At 44.8% G+C, this 21,448-nt stretch overlaps 1 protein-coding gene across 5 annotated transcripts in view; it reads right to left on the bottom strand.

Annotated features, from left to right (window-relative positions):
- sfmbt2 (Scm like with four mbt domains 2) overlaps window positions 1–18,984 on the bottom strand; it is a 98,454-nt gene extending 79,470 nt beyond the window's left edge. For 2 of the 5 annotated variants that reach the window (XM_055653445.1, XM_055653450.1), the window contains exons 1-2: window positions 18,699–18,845; window positions 5,647–5,819 (exon numbers count right to left, since the gene is read on the bottom strand). In XM_055653445.1, coding sequence (XP_055509420.1) covers window positions 5,647–5,779 — 133 coding nt within the window. In that variant the 5' untranslated portion in view covers window positions 5,780–5,819; window positions 18,699–18,845. Of the gene's footprint in view, window positions 1–5,646; window positions 5,820–16,594; window positions 16,829–17,311; window positions 18,012–18,698; window positions 18,846–18,902 lie in introns of those variants that run through there. The other 3 variants (XM_055653448.1, XM_055653447.1, XM_055653449.1) reach the window with 3 other exon arrangements.
- Window positions 18,985–21,448: the final 2,464 nt, after the last annotated feature.

Raw genomic sequence — 21,448 nt, 5'->3', positions numbered from 1 at the left:
TTGGGGAGTCCATGAACATTGAATTCTCCCAATTTTGTTAGCCCTTGCTGTCTCCTCCCATCCCCCAGCCCTCGGGCTCCTCCTCCTCCTTGTTCCTTTCTTCTCCCCGCCACCCCCCATCAGTCTGAAGAAAGGTTTTGGCCCGAAACGTTGCCTATTTCCTTCGCTCCATAAATACTGCTGCACCCGCTGAGTTTCTCCAGCATTTTTGTGTACCTTCTCCCTATATCCCTTGATTCCGTTAGCCCTAAGAGCTAAATCTAATGGGCCCGTCCCACTTGGGTGACTGTTTAGGCGACTAGTATTGTCACCACAAGTTCGCCGGTGGTGGCCGGGAGAAATCTCCGCAGTCGCGCAAAAAGTCATAGCGTCTTTCTGGTCGACATGTTGAAATATTTTGGCGACATTGCGTTTGACGCCAATGAGCATAGCTTGGCGTAGGTGCTGCCGTAAGTGGTCGCCAGGATGGCGTAGATTGTCGCTGGTTTTACGGCACCCTGCAAGGACTATAACATTCGCCGGCAGTTGCCTGAAAAAAAATCGCCAAGTGGGACAGCCCCGTAACTCTCTCTTGCATACACATTTATTCCCTTATCATGTATCTGTACACTGTAAATGGTTCGATTGAAATCATGCATTGTACAGGTGACAATAAACTAAACTCAAAACACTCAACATGCCAATACAAATTATACTTGGAAATGGCTGGGTCAATATTCCAATGGGCGATTTCACCAGAGCTGATAGCAAGCACAATATCTGGAGATCAATCGCTTTTACATGCCATTTGTTGACAAAATACAAGGAGCTAGTTCTAATTCTTTCACTACAGTACACTCCAATCGGAAGAAGCGAGCTCAACGTTTTGGGCATTGTCTCTTGATAAATAAAATGTAAACTTAGTGTTATAATCAATGGGTAAGTTTTTTTTCTCCTAATCCGAGGAAAGACATTCTTGCCATAGAGGGAGTACAGAGAAGGTTCACCAGGCTGATTCCTGGGATGTCAGGACTTTCATATGAAGAAAGACTGGATAGACTCGGCTTGTATTCCCTAGAATTTAGAAGATTGAGGGGGGGATCTTATAGAAACTTACAAAATTCTTAAGGGGTTGGACAGGCTAGATGCAGGAAGATTGTTCCCGATGTTGGGGAAGTCCAGAACAGGGGGTCACAGCTTAACGATAAAGGGGAAATCTTTTAGGACTGAGATGAGAAACACATTTTTCACACAGAGAGTGGTGAATCTCTGGAATTCTCTGCCACAGAAGGTAGTTGAGGCCAGTTCATTGGCTATATTTAAGAGGGAGTTAGATGTGGCCCTTGTGGCTAAAGGGATCAGGGGGTATGGAGAGAAGGCAGGTACAGGATACCGAGTTGGATGATCAGGCATGATCATATTGAATGGCGGTGCAGACTAGAAGGGCCGAATGGCCTACTCCTGCACCTATTTTCTATGTTTCTATGCAAGCAGACTTTGTCATTTATAGAGTTAGATAGAGCTCTAGGGGCTAGTGGAATCAAGGGATATGGGGAGAAGGCAGGCACGGGCTATTGATTGGGTCGATCAGCCATGATCACAATGAATGGCGGTGCTGGCTCGAAGGGCCGAATGGCCTCCTCCTGCAACTATTTTCTATGTATCCAACTTCATCCAGATACAAAGCTTTCAGGTGCTAAATTAGATAAACTGTTCTATCGTTCTACCCAAGATGGCCTTCCTGTTTTTAATCTAAAAATAAACTTCTCAACTACCTTTTTTTGCATATTTTATTGTTGTTTTACTTCCCTGCTTTGGCCCTTCATGGTTCTGCTTTCATTCCTCCCTCCTGAACTTCTTTCCCCACTTGACTAAATCACCCGTACAGAATGTAAAGGTACATAGAATCATCAGATCACAAGTGATAGGAGCAGAATTTAGGCCATTCGGCCCATCAAGTCCATTCAATCATGGCTGATCTGTCTCTCCCTCCAAACCCCATTCTCCTGCCTTCTCCCCATAACCCCCGACACCCGCACTAATTAATAATCTATCTCTGCCTTCACAATACCCGTTAAATTGGCCTCCATAGCCGTCTGTGGCAATGAATTCCACAGATTCACCACCCTCCGACTGAAGAAATTCCTCCTCATCTCCTTCCTAAAAGAACGTCTTTTAATTCTGAGGCTGTGCCCTCTAATTCTAGACTCTCCCACTGGTGGAAACATCCTCTCCACATCCACTCTATCCAGGCCTTCCACTTTTCTGTACGTTTCAATGAGGTCCCCCCCCCCAATCCTTCTAAACTCCAGCAGGTACTCCAGTGCTGTCAAACGCTCATCATAGGTTAACCCACTCATTCCTGGGATCAATCTCCTCTGGACCCTCTCCAGAGCCAGCACATCCTTCCTCAGATAGAGTGCCCAAAACTGCTCACAATTCTCCAAATGGGGCCTGGCCAGCGATGCTCGAACAACCTTGTTTTTGTACACAAGCCCAAGCGAAATAAAGGTGAAGGCACATAGTACAAAGGACCTCATTGAAACTTACCGAATTGTGAAAGGCCTGGATAGAGTGGATGTGGAGAGGATGTTTCCACTAGTGGGAGAGTCTAGGACCAGAGGTCACAGCCTCAGAATTAAAGGATGTTCCTTTAGGAAGGAGATGAGGAGGAATTTATTTCGACAGAGGGTGGTGAATCTGTGGAATTCATTGCCACAGACGGCTGTGGAGGCCACGTCGGTGGATATTTTTATGTGCAGCGATAGATAGATTCTTGATTAGTGCATGCAGTCAGATAGCAATCAGACTTGGCATCATGTTTAGTATGGACACAGCAGGCCGAAGGGCCTGTTCCTGCTATTTTCTAAAATGTTATGGTGACAAAATGCAAGACCTATGAGCACATTGGCCTTCATCAGTCACAGTATTGAGTATAGAAGTTGGGAGGTCATGGTGCTGTTATAGTGAGGCCACATTTAGAGCATTGTGTTCAGTTCTGGGCACCGTGTTATAGAAAAGATGTTGTCAAGCTGGAAAGGGTTCTGAGAAAATTGACGAGGATGTTGCCAGGACTCGAGGGGCCTGAGCTGCAGGGAGAGGTTGAGCAGGCTGGGTCTCTATTCCTTGGAGCGCAGGAGGATGAGGGGTGATCTTATAGAGGTGTATAAAATCATGAGAGGAATAGATCGGGTAGACAGATGCACAGAGTCTCTTGATCAGAGTAGGGGAATCGAGGACCAGAGAACATAGGTTTAAGGTGAGAGGGGAAAGATCTAATGGGAAACTGAGGGGCAACATGTTGGCACAAAGGGGTAAGCCATTTAGAACGGAGACGAGGAAATACTTTTTCACCCAGAGAGTGTTGAGTCTGTGGAATTCTCTGCCTCAGAGGCCGGTTCTCTGGATACTTTCAAGAGCTAGATAGGGCTCTTAAAAATAACGGTGTCAGGGGATATGGAGAGAAGGCAGGAATGGGGTACTGATTGGGGATGATCAGCCATGATCACATTGAATGGCAGTGCTGGCTCGAAGGGCCAAATGGCCTACTCCGGCACCGATTGTCTATTGTCAAGAGTGTTTTATTGTCATGTGTCCCAGCTAGGACAATGAAATTCTTGCTTGCTGCAGCACAACACAATATGGACACACAGTACACAACGGGGGAAATAAAAGTTCCATGTGTATATATACACACACACAAATTCAAAAAATAAACAAACATAGTGCAATAATAATAATCAGTCTGTTGTACTTCAGAGCTGATTTGTTGTAATATTTGATAGCCTGATGGCTGTGGGGAGGAAGCTGTTCCTGAACCTGGAGGAAACATAGAAACATAGAAATTAGGTGCAGGAGTACGCCATTCGGCCCTTCGAGCCTGCACCGCCATTCAATATGATCATGGCTGATCATCCAACTCAGTATCCCGTAACTGCCTTCTCTCCATACCCCCTGATCCCCTTAGCCACAAGGGCCACATCTAACTCCCTCTTAAATATAACCAATGAACTGTGGCCTCAACTACCCTCTGTGGCAGAGAGTTCCAGAGATTCACCACTCTTTACAGTTTTCAGGCTCCTGTACCTTCTGTATGGAACGAGCTATCACAGGTAGTTGAGGCAGCGATTATCGCAATACTTAAAAAAAACCATTTAAGCAGGTAGACAAAAGTGCTGGAGAAACTCAGCGGGTGCGGCAGCATCTATGGAGGGAAGGAAATAGGCAACGTTTCGTCCCGAAACCTAAAGGAAATAGGCAACGTTTCGTCCCGAAACATAAAGGAAATAGGTAACGTTTCGGGTCGAAACCCAAAGGGTTTCGACCCGAAACGTTGCCTATTTCCTTCGCTCCATAGATGCTGCTGCATCCGCTGAGTTTCTCCAGCACTTTTGTCTAACTTTGATTTTCCAGCATCTGCAGTTCCTTCTTAAACATTTAAACAGGTAGATTGGAGAGGACAGGTTTGGAGGGATAGAAACATAGAAAATAGGTGCAGGAGTAGGCCATTCGGCCCTTCGAGCCAGCACCGCCATTCAATATGATCATGGCTGATCATCCAACTCAGTATCCTGTACCTGCCTTCTCTCCATACCACCCAATCCCTTTAGCCGCAAGGGCCACATCCAACTCCCTCGTAAATATAGCCAATGAACTGGCCTCAACTACATTCTGTGGCAGAGAATTCCACTGTCGGTGTAAAAAAAATTTTCTCATCTCGGTCCTAAAAGATTTCCCTCTTATCCTTAAGCTGTGACCCCTTGTCCTGGACTTCCCCAACATCGGGAACAATCTTCCTGCATCTAGCCTATCCAACCCCTTAAGAATTTTGTAAGTTTCTATAAGATCCCCCCCTCAATCTTCTAACTTCTAGCGAGTACAAGCCGAGTCTATCCAGTCTTTCTTCATATGAAAGTCCCGTCATCCCAGGAATCAGTCTGGTGAACCTTCTCTGTACTCCCTCTATGGCAAATGGATACGGGCCAAACGCCGGCAGGTTGGACTAGTGTAGATGGGACATGCTGGTCGATGTGGGCAAGTTGGGCCGAAGAGCCAGCACCGCAACATTGTATCACTCTATAACATAGAAACATAGAAAATAGGTGCACGAGGAGGCCATTCGGCCCTTCGAGCCAGCACCGCCATTCGTTGTGATCATGGCTGATCATCCCCAATCAATAACCCGTGCCTGCCTTCTCCCCATATCCCTTGACTCCACTAGCCCCGAGAGCTCTATCTAACTCTCTCTTAAATCCATCTAGTGATTTGGCCTCCACTGCCCTCTGTGGCAGGGAATTCCATAAATTCACAACTCTCTGGATGAAAAAGTTTTTTTCTCACCTCAGTCTTAAATGACCTCCCCTTTATTCTAAGACTGTGGGAACATTTTTCCTGCATCTAGCTTGTATAATTTTTTATAATTTTATACGTTTCTATAAGATATCCCCCCCCACCCCTCATCCTTCTAAACTCCAGTGAATAGAAGCCTAGTCTTTTAAATCTTTCCTCATATGACAGTCCCGCCATCCCAGGGATCAATCTCGTGAACCTATGCTGCACTGCCTCAATCACAAAGATGTCCTTCCTCAAATTAGGAGACCAAAACTGTACACAACTGTAACCTTCCCATTCAGGGGGTTTTAATTAATACCAAGACAGGTTTTGTACCTGAGTCATACTGTTGTCCATTTAAATTGCCTGGGCTTTGTGTCTTCTCCGAAAACAGAGATGTTGGCTCTTGCATACTTGACATTAAGGGTTGTTTTCTAGTTCCAAGGATGACAAAATCTAGGTGAGGCATTCGACCATCTCCGCTTTAGTTCATGGTGCGCAAACAGCCTCTGTGAAAGAAAAGAAAATGTTGGCACAATCAGGAACAAAATCAAACTGTCTATGAAAGTAAGTATGGCATGTTGGCCTTTATAACAAGAGGAATCGAATATAGGAGCAAAGAGGTCCTTCTGCAGTTGTACAGAGCCCTAGTGAGACCACACCTGGAGTATTGTGTGCAGTTTTGGTCCCCTAATTTGAGGAAGGCCATTCTTGCTATTGAGGGAGTGCAGCGTAGGTTTACAAGGCTAATTCCCGGGGTAGGCGGGACTGTCATATGCTGAGAGAATGGAGCAGCTGATAGCGGTAATATGCGGGTGATCGCAGGACAGCACGTAGTCGGTGGGCCGAAGGGCCTGTTTCCGCACTGTATCCCTGAACTAAATGAAGTAAAGTACTGCAGATCTGCGGAAAATTGGTTTTATAACAAAATCCATAGGTGCTATGTTGGGAAAATTGAGAATTGCTCAAGCCCATTTCCATCTGGCTATCTTCAATAAAATCTATCTTGCAATTTATTCTGCCATATGTTCCTGTTCTTTGGAAACGCAGAAGAAACATCCTTCAACAAAGAAAACAAAAAGGATAAAAAGCAAATGCTGGTGGAAGTTAAAATCAAGAGAGAGCTAGATGGGGCTCTTAAAGATAGCGGAGTCAGGGGATATGGGGAGAAGGCAGGAACGGGGTACTGATTGGGGATGATCAGCCATGATCATATTGAATGGCGGTGCTGGCTCGAAGGGCCGAATGGCCTACTCCTGCACCTATTGTCTATTGTCTATAAAATGACTTAAATCCAAAGAAAACAGACGGAACACTAGAGAAGGTAAATTAATATGTTATCTATTTGGTCTCCTGCTATCACGCAATGTTCCAATCGCTCTCCAAAATGTAAATAATTGGTTATCTCCATATTTCATAGCTCTGTAGCGACTAATTTTGGAGTCGGAGCCCAGATAAAAATTTGAATCAAAATCAATAATTAGTTTCCAAACATAAATTGCAGCAAACTGTACTTGGGTCAGTTTATTATCACGTGTACCGAGGTACAGTGAAAAGCTCTTTGATGCGCGCTAACCAGTCAGCGGAAAGACAATACATGATTACAATCGATACATTTACAGTGTACAGATACATGATAAGGGTAGGTGGACAAAAATGCTGGAGGAACTCAGCGGGTGAGGCAGCATCTGTGGACCGAAGGAATAGGTGACGTTTCGGGTCAAGACCCTTATTCAGACTGATGTGGGGGAGGGGAAGAAGAAAGGAAGACAGGGCTGTGGGAGAGTTGGGAAGGGGAGGGTAGTTTACACCCCAGCGGTATGAACATTGACTTCTCCAATTTCAGGTAGTCCCTGCTTTCTCCCTCTTTCCCCTCTCCTTCCCAGCTCTCCCACAGCACATTGAATCTGCTTCTTCCCGCCCCCCCGCTAGTCTGAAGAAGGGTCGAGAACCGAAACGTCACCTATTTCCTTCGCTCCATAGATGCTGCCTCACCCGCTGAGTTCCTCCAGCATTTTTGTCTACCTTCGATTTTCCCAGCATCTGCAGTTTTTTCTTAAATGTGATAAGAGAATAACGTTGATGGGGATTATCTTTTGCCCATAATATCAACGGGTGGCACGGTGGCGCAGTGGTAGAGTTGCTGCCTCACGGCGCCAGAGACCCAGGTTCGATCCTGACCACGGGCACCGTCTGTACGTAGTTTGTACGTTCTCCCCGTGACCTGTGTGGGTTTTCTCTGGGGCGCTCCGGATTCCTCCCACACTCCCAAGACGTACAGGTTTGCAGGTTAATTGGCTTGGGACAAATGGAAATTGTCCCTAGTGTGTGTAGGATAGTGTTGATGTGCGGGGATCGCTGGTCGGTGCGGACTCAGTGGGCCGAAGGGCCTGTTTCCGCGCTGTATCTCTAAACTAAACTAAACAGCGAGCTCCCAAGCATAAATTGGTACAAATTGTGCTTCAGATATACCTTGTCTTTTACAAAATTTGCGAGTTAAACCTCCAGAACGATTTGTTCGTAGACTTTCCTTCTAATTTTAGAGCGAAAGTTATCTGAAATCGTATTGGTGTGATATTTAGAGTTCTTAGTATAAGGGATTAGTTTTGTATCCACTAAGAAGTAGTCTATACGCGAGTATGTTTTGTGTACCATTGAATAAAACGAGTATTCCCTTCCAGTCGGATTCGCGATCCTCCAGACGTCTGCTATATTTGTATTTTTATATATGTATTTAAGAGTTCACTAGTTTTAGATTTCATAGTATTTTAGAGCTAAGTACGGATCTAAAGCACAGTTGAAGTCTTTTGGCAGTTAAATTCTGCGATTATATTCAGGATTTTATTAAAAAATTGAGGATTATCAAAATTGGGCGCATATATGTTTACCAAGGTGATTGGCGTAGCATGGATCTCTCCTGTAACTATAAGATATGTTTTTTACACATTGTCCACATATTGTCAACATATGTGAAAATAAAAAGGAAGCTACATTTTCTTCCCAGATGGAGTGATAGCTATCACAGTTATAACAATCTTCCAAGTTACTGATACAATTGTCATCGATATATTAATTTCCTTACTCTCAGAATTACTGCATAGAAACATAAAAATTAGGTGCAGGAGTAGAGGACATTCGGCCCTTCGAGCCTGCACCGCCATTCAATATGATCATGGCTGATCATCCAACTCAGTATCCCGTACCTGCCTTCTCTCCATACCCTCTGATCCCCTTAGCCATAAGGGCCACATCTAACTCCCTCTTAAATATAGCCAATGAACTGTGGCCTCGACTACCCTCTGTGGCAGAGTTCCAGAGATTCACCACTCTCTGTGTGAAAAAAGTTCTTCTCATCTCGGTTTTAAAGGATTTCCCCCTTATCCTTAAGCTGTGACCCCTTGTCCTGGACTTCCCCAAGTCAGGAACTGTACTAAAAATCTATTATTTTACTTAAAAAAAAAAAAAAAAGACTTTTGTCTTCCATCACAGTAAGGAGGAGACTCACTGTGATGATTGTTTGTGTAACTTGAATTGTGTGTGTGTCTTGTAGGAACTGTCTTTGTTTGTATGGCTGTGGAAACAGAGTTTCGTTTGAGCCTCACTGAGGTTCAAATGACATGTAATAAAAATATTGTATATTGTAATTCTGTTGATAAATTTAAATCGATAACTGATATAATGGAGACACGGGAGACTGCAGATGATGGAATCTTGAGTAGGATAAACACTTAGCAGGTCAGGCGCTAAATGTCATTCAGGTTATTCCCCTTATCGTGCATCTGTACACTGTGGACGGCTCGATTGTAATCATGTATTGTCTTTCCACTGACTGGTTAGCCCGCAACAAAAACTTTTCAATGTACCTCGGTTTGTGCAGTTTAGTTTAGAGAAACAGCACGGAAACAGGCCCTTCGGCCCACCGAGTCCGCACTGGCCAGCGATCACCGCACACTAATAGTATCCTACTGGTAGACAAAAGTGCTGGAGAAACTCAGCGGCTGCAGCAGCATATAAATAGAGAGAGTACAGAGGAGATTTACTAGAATGTTGCCTGGGTTTCAGCAACTAAGTTACAGAGAAAGGTTGAACAAGTTAGGGCTGATCTTCCATGATCACATTGAATGGCGGTGCTGGCTCGAAGGGCCGAACGGCCTACTCCTGCACCTATTGTCTATCTCAGAAAAAACCCACGCAGGACACGGGGAAGAACGTGCAAACTCCGTACAGACAGCACCCGTCGTCGGGATTGAACCCTGGTCTCTGACGCTGTGAGGCAGCAACTCTACCGCTGCGCCACCGTGCCGCGGTGGAGGCAGTTATGATAGTGGTGTTTAATAGACAATAGATGCAGGAGTAGGCCATTCGGCCCTTCGAGCCAGCACCGCCATTCAATGTGATCATGGCTGATCATCCACAATCAGTACCCCGTTCCTGCCTTCTCCCCATATCCCCTGACTCCGCTAACTTTAAGAGTCGTGTCTAGCTCTCTCTTGAAAGCATCCAGAGAACCCACCTCCACCACCCTCTGAAGCTTTTATATAGGCACAGTAATCTATGCAGAGAATGGAACGATATGGATTATGCACAGGCAGGGCAGATCACTATATTTTGGCATCATACGAGTATAGAAGTTGGGATGTAATGTTAAAATTGTACAAGGCATTGGTGAGGCCAATTCTGGAGTATGGTGTACAATTTTGGTCGCCTAATTATAGGAAGGATGTCAACAAAATAGAGAGAGTACAGAGGAGATTTACTAGAATGTTGCCTGGGTTTCAGCAACTAAGTTACAGAGAAAGGTCAAGTTAGGGCTTTATTCTTTGGAGCGCAGAAGGTTAAGGGGGGACTTGATAGAGGTCTTTAAAATGATGAGAGGGATAGACAGAGTTGACGTGGAAAAGCTTTTCCCACTGAGAGTAGGGAAGATTCAAACAAGGGGACATGACATGATAATTAAGGGACTGAAGTTTAGGGGTAACATGATGGGGAACTTCTTTACTCAGAGAGTGGTAGCTTGTGGAATGAGCTTCCAGTGAAGGTGGTGGAGGCAGGTTCGTTTTTATCATTTAAAAATAAATTGGATAGTTATATGGATGGGAAGGGAATGGAGGGTTATGGTCTGAGCGCAGGTATATGGGACTAGGGGAGATTATTTTGTTCGGCACGGACTAGACGAGATGGGCCTGTTTCCGTGCTGTAATTGTTATATGGTTATATGGTTATATATGGAGCGAAGGAAATAGGCAACGTCTTGGGACGAAACCCAAAGGAAATAGGTAACGTTTCGGGTCGAAACCCAAAGGGTTTCGTCCCGAAACGTTGCCTATTTCCTTCGCTCCATAGATGCTGCTGCACCCGCTGAGTTTCTCCAGCACTTTTGTCTACCTTCGATTTTCCAGCATCTGCACAGTTCCTTCTTAAACACTATCTGTATTAAACACACACTCTGGACAATTTACATTTGCACCAAGCCAAACAACCTACAGACCTGTAAGTCAAGTCAAGTCACATTTATTTATAGAGCACATTTAAAAAACAACTCTCGTTGGCCAAAGGGCTTTACATTTGTTATAAGAATAGTATCAAAGTCTTTGGAGTGTGGGTGGATACCAAAGATCTTTTGACTTTTCCCCACACACAAAGAGTTGCTAGTGGAGTGGCGGTAGAGGCCGGTTCTCTGGATACTTTCAAGAGAGAGTTAGATAGAGCTCTTAGGAATAGCGGAGTCAGGGGATATGGAGGGAAGGCAAGAATGGGGTACTGATTTGGGATGATCTGCCACGATCACATTGAATGGTCCTGCTGGTTCGAAGGGCCGAACGGCCTACTCCTGCACCTGTTGTCTATCTCAGAAAAAACCCACGCAGGACACGGGGAAGAACGTACAAACTCCGTACAGACAGCACCTGTCGTCGGGATTGAACCCTGGTCTCTGACGCTGTGAGGCAGCAACTCTACCGCTGCACCACCGTGCCGCAGTGGAGGCAGTTATGATAGTGGTGTTTAGTAGACAATAGACAATAGGTGCAGAAGGAGGCCATTCGGCCCTTCGAGCCAGCACCGCCATTCAATGTGATCATGGCTGATCATCCCCAATCAGTACCCCGTTCCTGCCTTCTCCCCATATCCACTGACTCCGCTAACTTTAAGAGTCCTATCTGGCTCTCTCTTGAAAGCATCCAGAGAACCCACCTCCACCGCCCTCTGAGGCTTTTATATAGGCACAGTAAACTATGCAGAGAATGGAACGATATGGATTATGCACAGGCAGGGCAGATCACTACATTTTAGCATCATGCTTGCCACAGACAATGTGGGCTGAAGGGCCTGTTCCTGTGCTGTACTTTTCCATGTTCTATGGAAATTCACATCATTTAAATAAAAGCGCGCAGTTAACTTGATATTGTAAATGTGTACTGTAATTATTTCATCACCAACAATTGATATTGTCCCTGGATTCAGTAATAAAATGTAAATACTGCTTCGCAATACAAATTGAAAAGCAAACTTTCCAAGTAGATGATAATGTAATTAAAAAATGTATAATTAAGTGTCTTTGGCTTTCTTTACGTTTCCCTTTGAATCATGCACAATAAGCAGAGAAATCAAACCAGCTGCTCCACACCAAGGGTAGCCTGCAGTGATTCTTCATAAGGTCATAAGTGATAGGAGCAGAATTAAGCCATTCAGCCCATCAAGTCCACTCCGCCATTCAATCATGGCTGATCTATCTCTCCCTCCTAACCCCATTCTCCTGCTTTCTCCCCATAACCCCTGACACCCGTACTAATCAAGAATCTATCTATCTCTGCCTTAAAAATATCCATTGACTTGTGGCCTCCACAGCCGTCTGTGGCAATGAACCCCACAGATTCACCACCCTCTGACTAAATAAATTCCTCCTCATCTCCTTCTTAAAGGAAGTTCTTTAATTCTGAGGCTGTGACCTCTGGTCCTAGACTCTCCCACTAGTGGAAACATCCTCTCCACATCCACTCTATCCAGGCCTTTCACTATTCGGCAAGTTTCAATGAAGTCCCCCCCCTCATCCTTCTAAACTCCAGCGAGTACAGGCCCAGTGCCGTCAAACGCTCATCACAGGTTAACCCACTCATTCCTGGGATCATTCTCGTAAATCTCCTCTGGACCTTCTCCAGAGCCGGCAAGCACATCCTTCCTCAGATATGGGGCCCAAAACAGCTCACAATATTCCCAATGCAGCCTGACCAGCGCCTTATTAGAGGCTCAGCATTACATCCCTGTTTTTGTCTTCTAGTCCTCGCGAAATAAGTGGCTAAAATGCCAGAAATAAATTATTTTGATGTTCTACTTTTTTCCTTTTCACACATCTTAAATTTAGCAACAATCAAATATTTCCACCAATATAGAACTTCTGAGCTTTTGTCAAAAAACATTTCTTCAGACGTCTGCGGCAATTGACTTAATTTCATGAAGAAGTATAAATGTAATCTATCCTTGATTCAATAATGAAGCAATTTGCAAAGACAAAGCACTGATCATCCGTAAAATCACCTCACCCTCAAATATCCTCACATCGTTCAGGCCATTCCCCCCCCACAAGCAAGTTGTTATTTCCCCTCCTTATGTCCTCAGGGATAAACTACAAGCTTCGACACGAAAAATGTTACCCATGTTGGCGGAGTCCAGAACCAGGGGGTTAAATCCCTGTCCCACGGTACGAGTTCATTCCAAGAGCTCTCCCGAGTTTTAAAAAAAAATCAAACTCATGGTAAGCACGGAGAATGAACGTAGCGGGTACGTCGGAGCTCGGGGACGTCTCTTAGCGCTAACGGCAGGTACTCGTGAAGACTCACTAACGGCAGGCAAGCACGGGAAGACTCGTGAAGATTTTTCAACATGAAAAATGTCCACGAGAGCCCCGAGTACCGACGAGCGGCCATTACCGTAAATCTCCGAGTTCGAATCAGGGCAAACTCGGGAGAACTCATGGCTGATGGAAAGATGCTGGTCCAGGTTCCAGACCAGGTCATGTTCCAGACCAGCTTCTTCCCAACAACCATCAGGCTCTTGAACACCACAAACACCAACTAAACCACAAACTGCCTTGATTACACGAGGGATTTGCCACTGTTATTGTTATTGCACTATAATGTTTTTTTATTTGAAGTTCTTTTTATAGTTTTTTTTTTTTTTTTTAAATGGTATCTACTACGTTTACATACCAAGATGTGCTGCTGCCAGTAAGAATTTCATTGTCACATTTCCAGGCACGGGACAATAAAACTCTTGATTCTCTATTACGATTGCCTTCCTAGAATTTAGAAGATTGAGGGGAGGATCTTATAGAAACCTACAAAATTCTTAAAGGGTTGGACAGGCTAGATGCAGAAAGATTGTTCCCGATGTTGGGGAAGTCCAGAACAAGGGGTCACAGTTTAAGGACAAGGGGGAAGTCTTTTAGGACCTAGATGAGAAAAACATTTTTCACACAGAGAGTGGTGAATCTCTGGAATTCTCTGCCACAGAAGGTAGTTGAGGCCATATAGTCATTGGCTATATTTAAGAGGGGGTTAGATGTGGCCCTTGTGGCTAAAGGGGATCAGGGGGTATGGAGAGAAGGCAGGTATGTGATACTGAGTTGGATGATCAGCCATGATCATAATGAATGACGGTGCAGGCTCGAAGGGCCGAATGGCCTCTACTCCTGCACCTATTTTCTATATTTCTATGTTTATAACTTGCACATCTCAGAAGCCGCATGTAAAAAAATCTACTTTTAATTGCAGACAAAACGAGTACTTTTAACTGCAGATGCTGGTTTACAAAAAAAAAGACACAGAGTGCTGGAGTAACTTATTCGGCACTTTGTGTCGACTTATAACTGATAGTTTTTGCAAACTTTCATGAATCACAGGACTGATTCCAACTAATGGGCAACAAAAGCTTTTCGCTGTACCTTAGTCAACATGACAATAAGCTGAAATTATTATATATATATATACATATATACACACACATATATATATACACATATATTATATAATACCATATTTTATTCACACAGAGAGTTGTGAATCTGTGGAATCCTCTGACACAGAAGTCAGTGGAGGCCAACTCACTGATGAAGGGTCTCGACCCGAAACGTCACCCATTCCTTCTCTCCAGAGATGCTGCCTGTCCCGCTGAGTTACTCCAGCTTACTCCAAATGGCCCTCACTACAAAACGACCAGGTTTACACAAGGTAGATATAAATGCTGGAGAAACTCAGCGGGTGAGGCAGCATCTATGGAGCGAAGGAATAGGTGACGTTTCGGGTCGAGACCCGGAAGGGTCTCGACCCGAAACGTCGCCTATTCCTTCGCTCCATAGATGCTCTCCAGGTCTCGACCCGAAACGTCACCTAATCCTTCGTTTCGAGTCGAGACCCTTCTTCAGACTGATGTGGAGGTGAGGGGCGGGAGGAAGAGGCGGAGACAGTGGGCTGTGGGAGAGCTGGGAAGGGTAGGGAAAGAGGGAGAAAGCAGGGACTACCTGAAGTTGGAGAAGTCAATGTTCACACCGCTGGGGTGAAGAAGGGTCTCGACCCGAAACGTCACCTATTCCTTCGCTCCATAGATGCTGCCTCACCCTCTGAGTTTCTCCAGCATTTTTGTCTACCTTTGATTTGGCCCATATCCCTCTAAACCCGTCCTATCCATGTACCTGTCTAAATGTTTCTTAAACGTTGCGATAGACCTTGCATCAACAACCTCCTCCGGCAGCTCGTTCCATACACCCACCAACCTTTGTGTGAAAAAGTTACCCCTCAGGTTCCCATTAAATCATTCCCTCTTCACCTTATACCCATGTCCTCTAGTTATCTATTCCCCTACTGGCCAAAATGCTGGAGAAACTCAGCGGGACAGGCAGGCAGCCTACCCACTGATTGTCACAATCATAAGCTCATAAGGTTATAAGTTCTTAAGGAATAGGAGTAGAAGTAGGCCATTCGGCCCATCAAGTCTACTCCGCCATTCAATCTATCTCTCCCTCCTAAACCCATTCTCCTGCCTTCTCCCCATAACCTCTGACACCCGTACTAATCAAGAATCTATCAATCTCTGCCTTAAATATATCCACTGCTTTGGTCAATGACTTGAAACACAGTATTATGCAAGCAGGTACAATGCCCGACTTTTCAAACTGACAGTTCAAAATGACAATGTCGGTCTCCATCTGCTAACCAATACATAAAATCATTTAGAAAACAAGGAACTGCAGGTGTTGCTTTACAAGAAAAAAGACACAAAGTGCTGGAGTAACTCAGCGGGGACAGGCAGCATCTCTGGAGGACATGGATAAGTCAGAACCCTTCTTCAGACTGATAATGACTTATTTGACAAAACGAATGATAAAAATTTTGCATACCTGTTTATGTTTTTATAGTTCTTGGTATAAACCAGCATCTGCAGTTCCTTGTTATTGTAAAAGAACGGTAATCTTCGCAGATTATCCCGGACATCTCTGTCTGAAAAAGATCTCAACCCATATTGTTTCTTATCCATGTTTCTCAGAGATGCTGCCTGACCCGCTGAGTTACTCCAGCACTCTGTGAAACGTCACCTATCCATGTTCTCCACAGATGCTGCCTGGCCTGTTGAGTTATGGTGCAGCAGCATCTATGGAGCGAAGGAAATAGGCAACGTTTTACTGGCCGAAAAACGTCTTCTGGAAATAGGCAACGTTGCGGGCCGAAACCCGGAAGGGTTTCGACTCGAAACGTTGCCTATTTCCTTAGCTCCATAGATGCTGCTGCACCCGCTGAGTTACTCCAGCACTCTGTGAAACGTCACCTATCCATGTTCTCCACAGATGCTGCCTGACCCACTGAGTTACTCCAGCACTCTGTGAAACGTCACCTATCCATGTTCACCACAGATTCTGCCTGACCCGCTGAGTTACTCCAGCACTTTTTTTGGTAAACATAGAAACTAGGTGCAGGAGTAGGCCATTCGGCCCTTCGAGCCTGCACCGCCATTCAATATGATCATGGCTCATATTGTATCATATATCGAAAAGAAACACTGTGACCAGCTAAACTAATCAACCAGAAACACGAAATAAGAGGCACCTCCAGTAAACTCGGGCAAAGGGGAAACATTACTGGTGACCAGGCACCCCAAGTGCACTGAATGTGCGCCCCAGGACTGATTCCAACTAATGGGCAACAAAAGCTTTTCGCTGTACCTTAGTCAACATGACAATAAGCTGAAATTATAATATAGTATATATATATATTATATAATACCATATTTTATTCACCCAGAGAGTTGTGAATCTGTGGAATCCTCTGACACAGAAGTCAGTGGAGGCCAATTCACTGATGAAGGGTCTCGATTGATGCAAACACAATTCCTGAATTGGTCCTCAATCAATGTTATACAGAGTGAAGCAACTGGCGGTCTTTAGGACCCAGATGGGTAGCGGCGATAGGAAGCACACATCTTCCAGCTTGCAACATGCGCATGGCGTCAAACCACGAGGACGGACTCATTGCTGCTGCTGCTGCAAAAAAAAGCCGAGCCCGCTTTTATATTAGAGGGGGCAAGGGTGAAATCTTGATTTGTAATTGTGCCTTGTGTCATTAACAATTGCAGCGTGCAGTGACACTCACACACACACTACACCCACCCATGTATCTGATTAGAAGCAGGGCTACAACCTTGCCATGCGCGCTTTCACAGAATATATCGGCATATTGATTACCGACGCTAAAAATGCATCTGCTCGCTGTTGCTTTTTTTTTTCTCCCACCCGAGAAATCCCCACTCCCTGCCCGCTAATCCTACCCTCAAATAGAGGAAAAACCGCGCAAAACACAAACACACACACAAAATGTGGATTTCAATTGCTTTTCCCCCAAATCCGACATTTTCCTTTTTTTTAAAAAAAAAAACACATTTTTATTCCCCCAATTTCGGGGGGGAGATTGAAAAAAAAAAATTCTAAATTGAAAGCAAAAATCCTTCAAGATCTTACCTGAATTTTGTGCGATGGCAGAAATAGAATGCCTCTTCTGACACATACACACACACAAATGATGATCAGGAAGTGTGTTTAAAAAAAATAGTCTGAAACTCCTCTGTTGAATTCTCCCACTGCAGCATCAAAGTAAATGCTAAACTATTCCGCCTTATTTAAATTAAAAAAAAAAAATCCCTTACACATCTCTCCGGTCGCTATTGTATTCTGCTACATATCAGGCGCAAGATGCAATCTAGATCGCCAACAAGTGGTTTAGATTGAAATACACCGTAATTAGTAATGCAACACACGATATAAAATGCATTCTAATTAATCCCCTCAGATATAATTGACTTTCCGGTATGAAGTTCGCGTCGGATTTTTAGGACAAATGACACAACGTCGATATTTTCACGGTATTTCATTTTGATTTCATCACAGGCTGATGTTGGGTAACACCCCCCCTCCCCCCCTCTCTCCTTCTCTCCCTCTTAAGCACAGAGACCCAGCTTTGGTGCTTTGCCAAAATAGTTCTTCAGCCAGTGAAAGGTTTCGGGGAGAAAAAACTTCACCGAAATAGCGATGCTTTAAATTATCATCTAGTTCACTAAAATACCCCTCCACGCACTCAACGTCGCCGGGCAAAAGTCGAACGTCAAGGCGGTTGCGTTTTTTCCCGTGAAAAAAGCCTTCAGAATTTTTCCCACTTTAAAAAAAAACACCTTTCCCCGCCATATTGAAATTGGCAAGGTTGTTTCAATATTGATACAGGCAGTCACGTAACCTGGGGGGGTGGGGGGAGAGAAAAATACTGCCAAGATGCACAGCTAGGAAAATACTTCATTACACAAAAAGGAAAAAAATATATACATATAGATATATTTGCGACATCTTATACAATTAAAACTATCGAGGTATGTTGGTAACACTGAGAAAGGCAGGTCTGAATGCTTATCAAAACCGAAAGCGGGTCAGAAGCAAAGAAAGCAGTATTATCAGTCTTGGGGGTGGGATAATGGCATATATATATATATATATATATATATAATATGGGGTGGAAACCTAGAATAAGTAAACGCGTGCATTTCAGGAAATGGGTGTTTTTGAATAAGGTAGTGAATTTCAAGCCTCTCATTCTCATTCATCCCCCTCCCCGGTAAATAAACCGGGCACACTGAGCTAATAAATGTACAGAGAGCGGGGGGAAGCGAGGCAAGCAACACTTCGCACAACTTGCTTTGAACGTCATTTTTTGTTAAACCCAGCTTAATGTGTGTGTGTATGTGTGTGTGTGTGTGTGTGTTGCACAGTCCAGCGACAGAAGGCAGTGGAAATTGACACAGACTTGCAACACGCAAGGCCGGCCAACTGAGGAAATCAAACCCGCGCCGACACAACTTACCGGCGTCAAGTTATAACTGCAAAAAAAAAAAAATGTTTCTCCCACGTCGTTACATGGCCAGTTTCAGCTGATTTTTTTTTTTTAAAAAGCAAACCTCTTTCCAATATGGCATCCCATCCCCGCGCATGCGTTACCAATTATTTTGCTGCCAACTCCTTCTGACCTTTTGCAGCAGTTACACATTTTTTTAATAACAAGACTTACCCTTGGCCAGTTAATGCGTGCATTTTCTTTTCTGTGCACCCACGCCCAACTTTACTTTTCTTCCCCACGCCCCTCCCTTCCCACCCTCCCCACAGAAGGAAGGACACGACAAATTCCTTGCACATATATATATATATATATTTTTGTCTGATTTTACATAATTATTCGGGCCATTATATATATATATCCCGCCCCCAAATCGGTTCAGTTGCAATGTTTCGCTGCGAGATGTTGTGTGCGTGGGGGCGGGGAAGGGGGAATAAAAACCTAGTCTAAAGTTCCAGTAGCGGGGGGTGGAGGGGAAGAGCGAAGCTGCATACTCATAACGCCCTTAACTACTGCCTGGCGAATTAGTTGCACTCATATAAACACACCGCGCCGTTTTGGCGAAACTGATACATTCTGGTGAAACTTGCAACTCGATTTTTCAGTGCAGATGTGACATTTTGGCAAATATAAATATATCTCTTTTTCCCCCCTTTTATTTCGCTGATTTGTTATATTGAAATGTGTAAAGGCGTTTGGGATGTGTCTTGAATTTTTTCGGGTGTGCTATCGTGGCTTGATGTGTTTTGGGGGCCGTTCCCCGTGTATCTTTTCTGCAATGTCTCCACTCCAGAACAGCTGATCAACACACAATGAATTTGGGTGTTGGAAATGGCGTTTCCTTGTAGTATTTCTCTCTCTCTCTCTCTCTCCCTCCCTCTGCCTCTCTCTGCTTCCTTCCACCGCCACTGCGCTTTCATACGACTGACACTGCCGCGAAACATCACCACCCACCAAGTTTCACAATTGAAGATTAAATGCCGACTGTCGAAATCTCCCCTCGCCTGCCTCCATCCATCCAATTCGCCCCCTCCTCGACCAAACTGCATTCTGTTGGCCACAGATCAGTCCATTTCCCCACCCACACCCGCATTTTCCAAATGGGATTCCCCCTCCAAACGCCGAGTCCACGTTTCCAAAATATACCTGTGACCAACCTGTGCACGAAAGGAACTGCAGATGCTGGTATTGACTGGAGATAAACGCAAACATGCTGGAGTAACTCAGCTGGTCAGGCAGCATCTCTTTGGAGAGGAGGATTAGTCACCTTCCCCAAGCTTGCAATGGCCCATTCTCCACGTTCCATGACCCACATCTCCTTTGATCTCTCGTTTTCACACCTTTCACCTTCTCGTTTCCACCCTCTCAGTCTAAAGAAGGGTCTCGACCCGAAACGTCACCCATTCCTTCTCTCCAGAGATGTTGCCTGTCCCGCGGAGTTAATCCAGCATTTTGTGTCTATCTACACCTGTGACATGTTTGGCAGCTTATGACTGACCTGTTGTGAATATGTATTCGCCTCTCGGTATGCTCCAGGTTTTTTTTTTAACGGAAAAGTCATCTCTTTTCCACGTAGCTGTCATCCCACAAGGTCCACGTGGAACCTGCGCGGTTTTGAGCTCAGCATGTCCAAATGTGGAATGATTGGATTCCACAGATCCATCACAGGTACTGACCTCTCCACCATCGAAGGGATCTACAGCAGGCGCTGCCTCAAAAAGGCAGCCAGCATCATCAGAGACCCACACCACCCTGGCCACGCTCTCATCTCGCTCCTACCATCGGGGAAGAAGGTACAGGAGCCTGAACACTGTGACCCCCAGGTTCAAAAACAGCTTCTTCCCTGCAACAATCAGGCGATGAAACACCACAGACTCCAAATAAACTGAACTACATGGAATTGGGGACATTGGTTTTAACATTACACCACAATTGTTCATTTATTTGTCTGGTGTTTTTTTAAACATATATTTACAAGGGTAGACTGAGACTGATTCCCCCCTCCTACCCCACCCCACCCCCAATCTTTACACTGCCCCAATCCTTCCCACTCGTCACTTGAATGCACCTTTCATGTAGCTTGTGTTTTTATGGCAGACCAATTTCCCTCCTAGGATAAATAAAGTGTTACGGTAACATATCAAAACTTTTTTGGGGGGTGTTTACGATAAACTTTAGTCACCCCCGCAGGCAAATTGGTTTGCCAACACCCAGGGCACTCAATATGGTACACACAAAAAAACTTAAAAGTGGAAGAAAATGAAAAGGACGTTATGGTGTTTACAGAATACCATGTTTACATGTGTAGGAAGGAACTGCAGGTGCCGGTTTGTACCGAAGATAGACACAGAGTGCTGGAGTAACTCAGCGGGTCAGGCAGCATCTGTGGAGAACATGGATAGGTGACGTTTCACAGAGTGCTGGAGTAACTCAGCGGGTCAGGCAGCATCTATGGAGCTAAGGAAATAGGCAACGTTTCGGGCCGAAACCCGGAAGGGTTTCGGCCTGAAACGTTGCCTATTTCCATAAGGATTTCGGCGCCGAAACGTTGCCTATTTCCTTCGCTCCATAGATGCTGCTGCACCATAACTCAGCGGGTCAGGCAGCATCTCTGGGGAACATGGATAGGTGACGTTTCACAGAGTGCTGGAGTAACTCAGCGGGTCAGGCAGCATCTGTGGAAAACATGGATAGGTGACGTTTCACAGAGTGCTGGAGTA

Source organism: Leucoraja erinacea, chromosome 22, assembly GCF_028641065.1.
Source record: "Leucoraja erinacea ecotype New England chromosome 22, Leri_hhj_1, whole genome shotgun sequence".
Taxonomy (NCBI): Eukaryota; Metazoa; Chordata; class Chondrichthyes; order Rajiformes; family Rajidae; genus Leucoraja; species Leucoraja erinaceus.
This window is presented reverse-complemented; position numbering and strand designations above follow the sequence as displayed.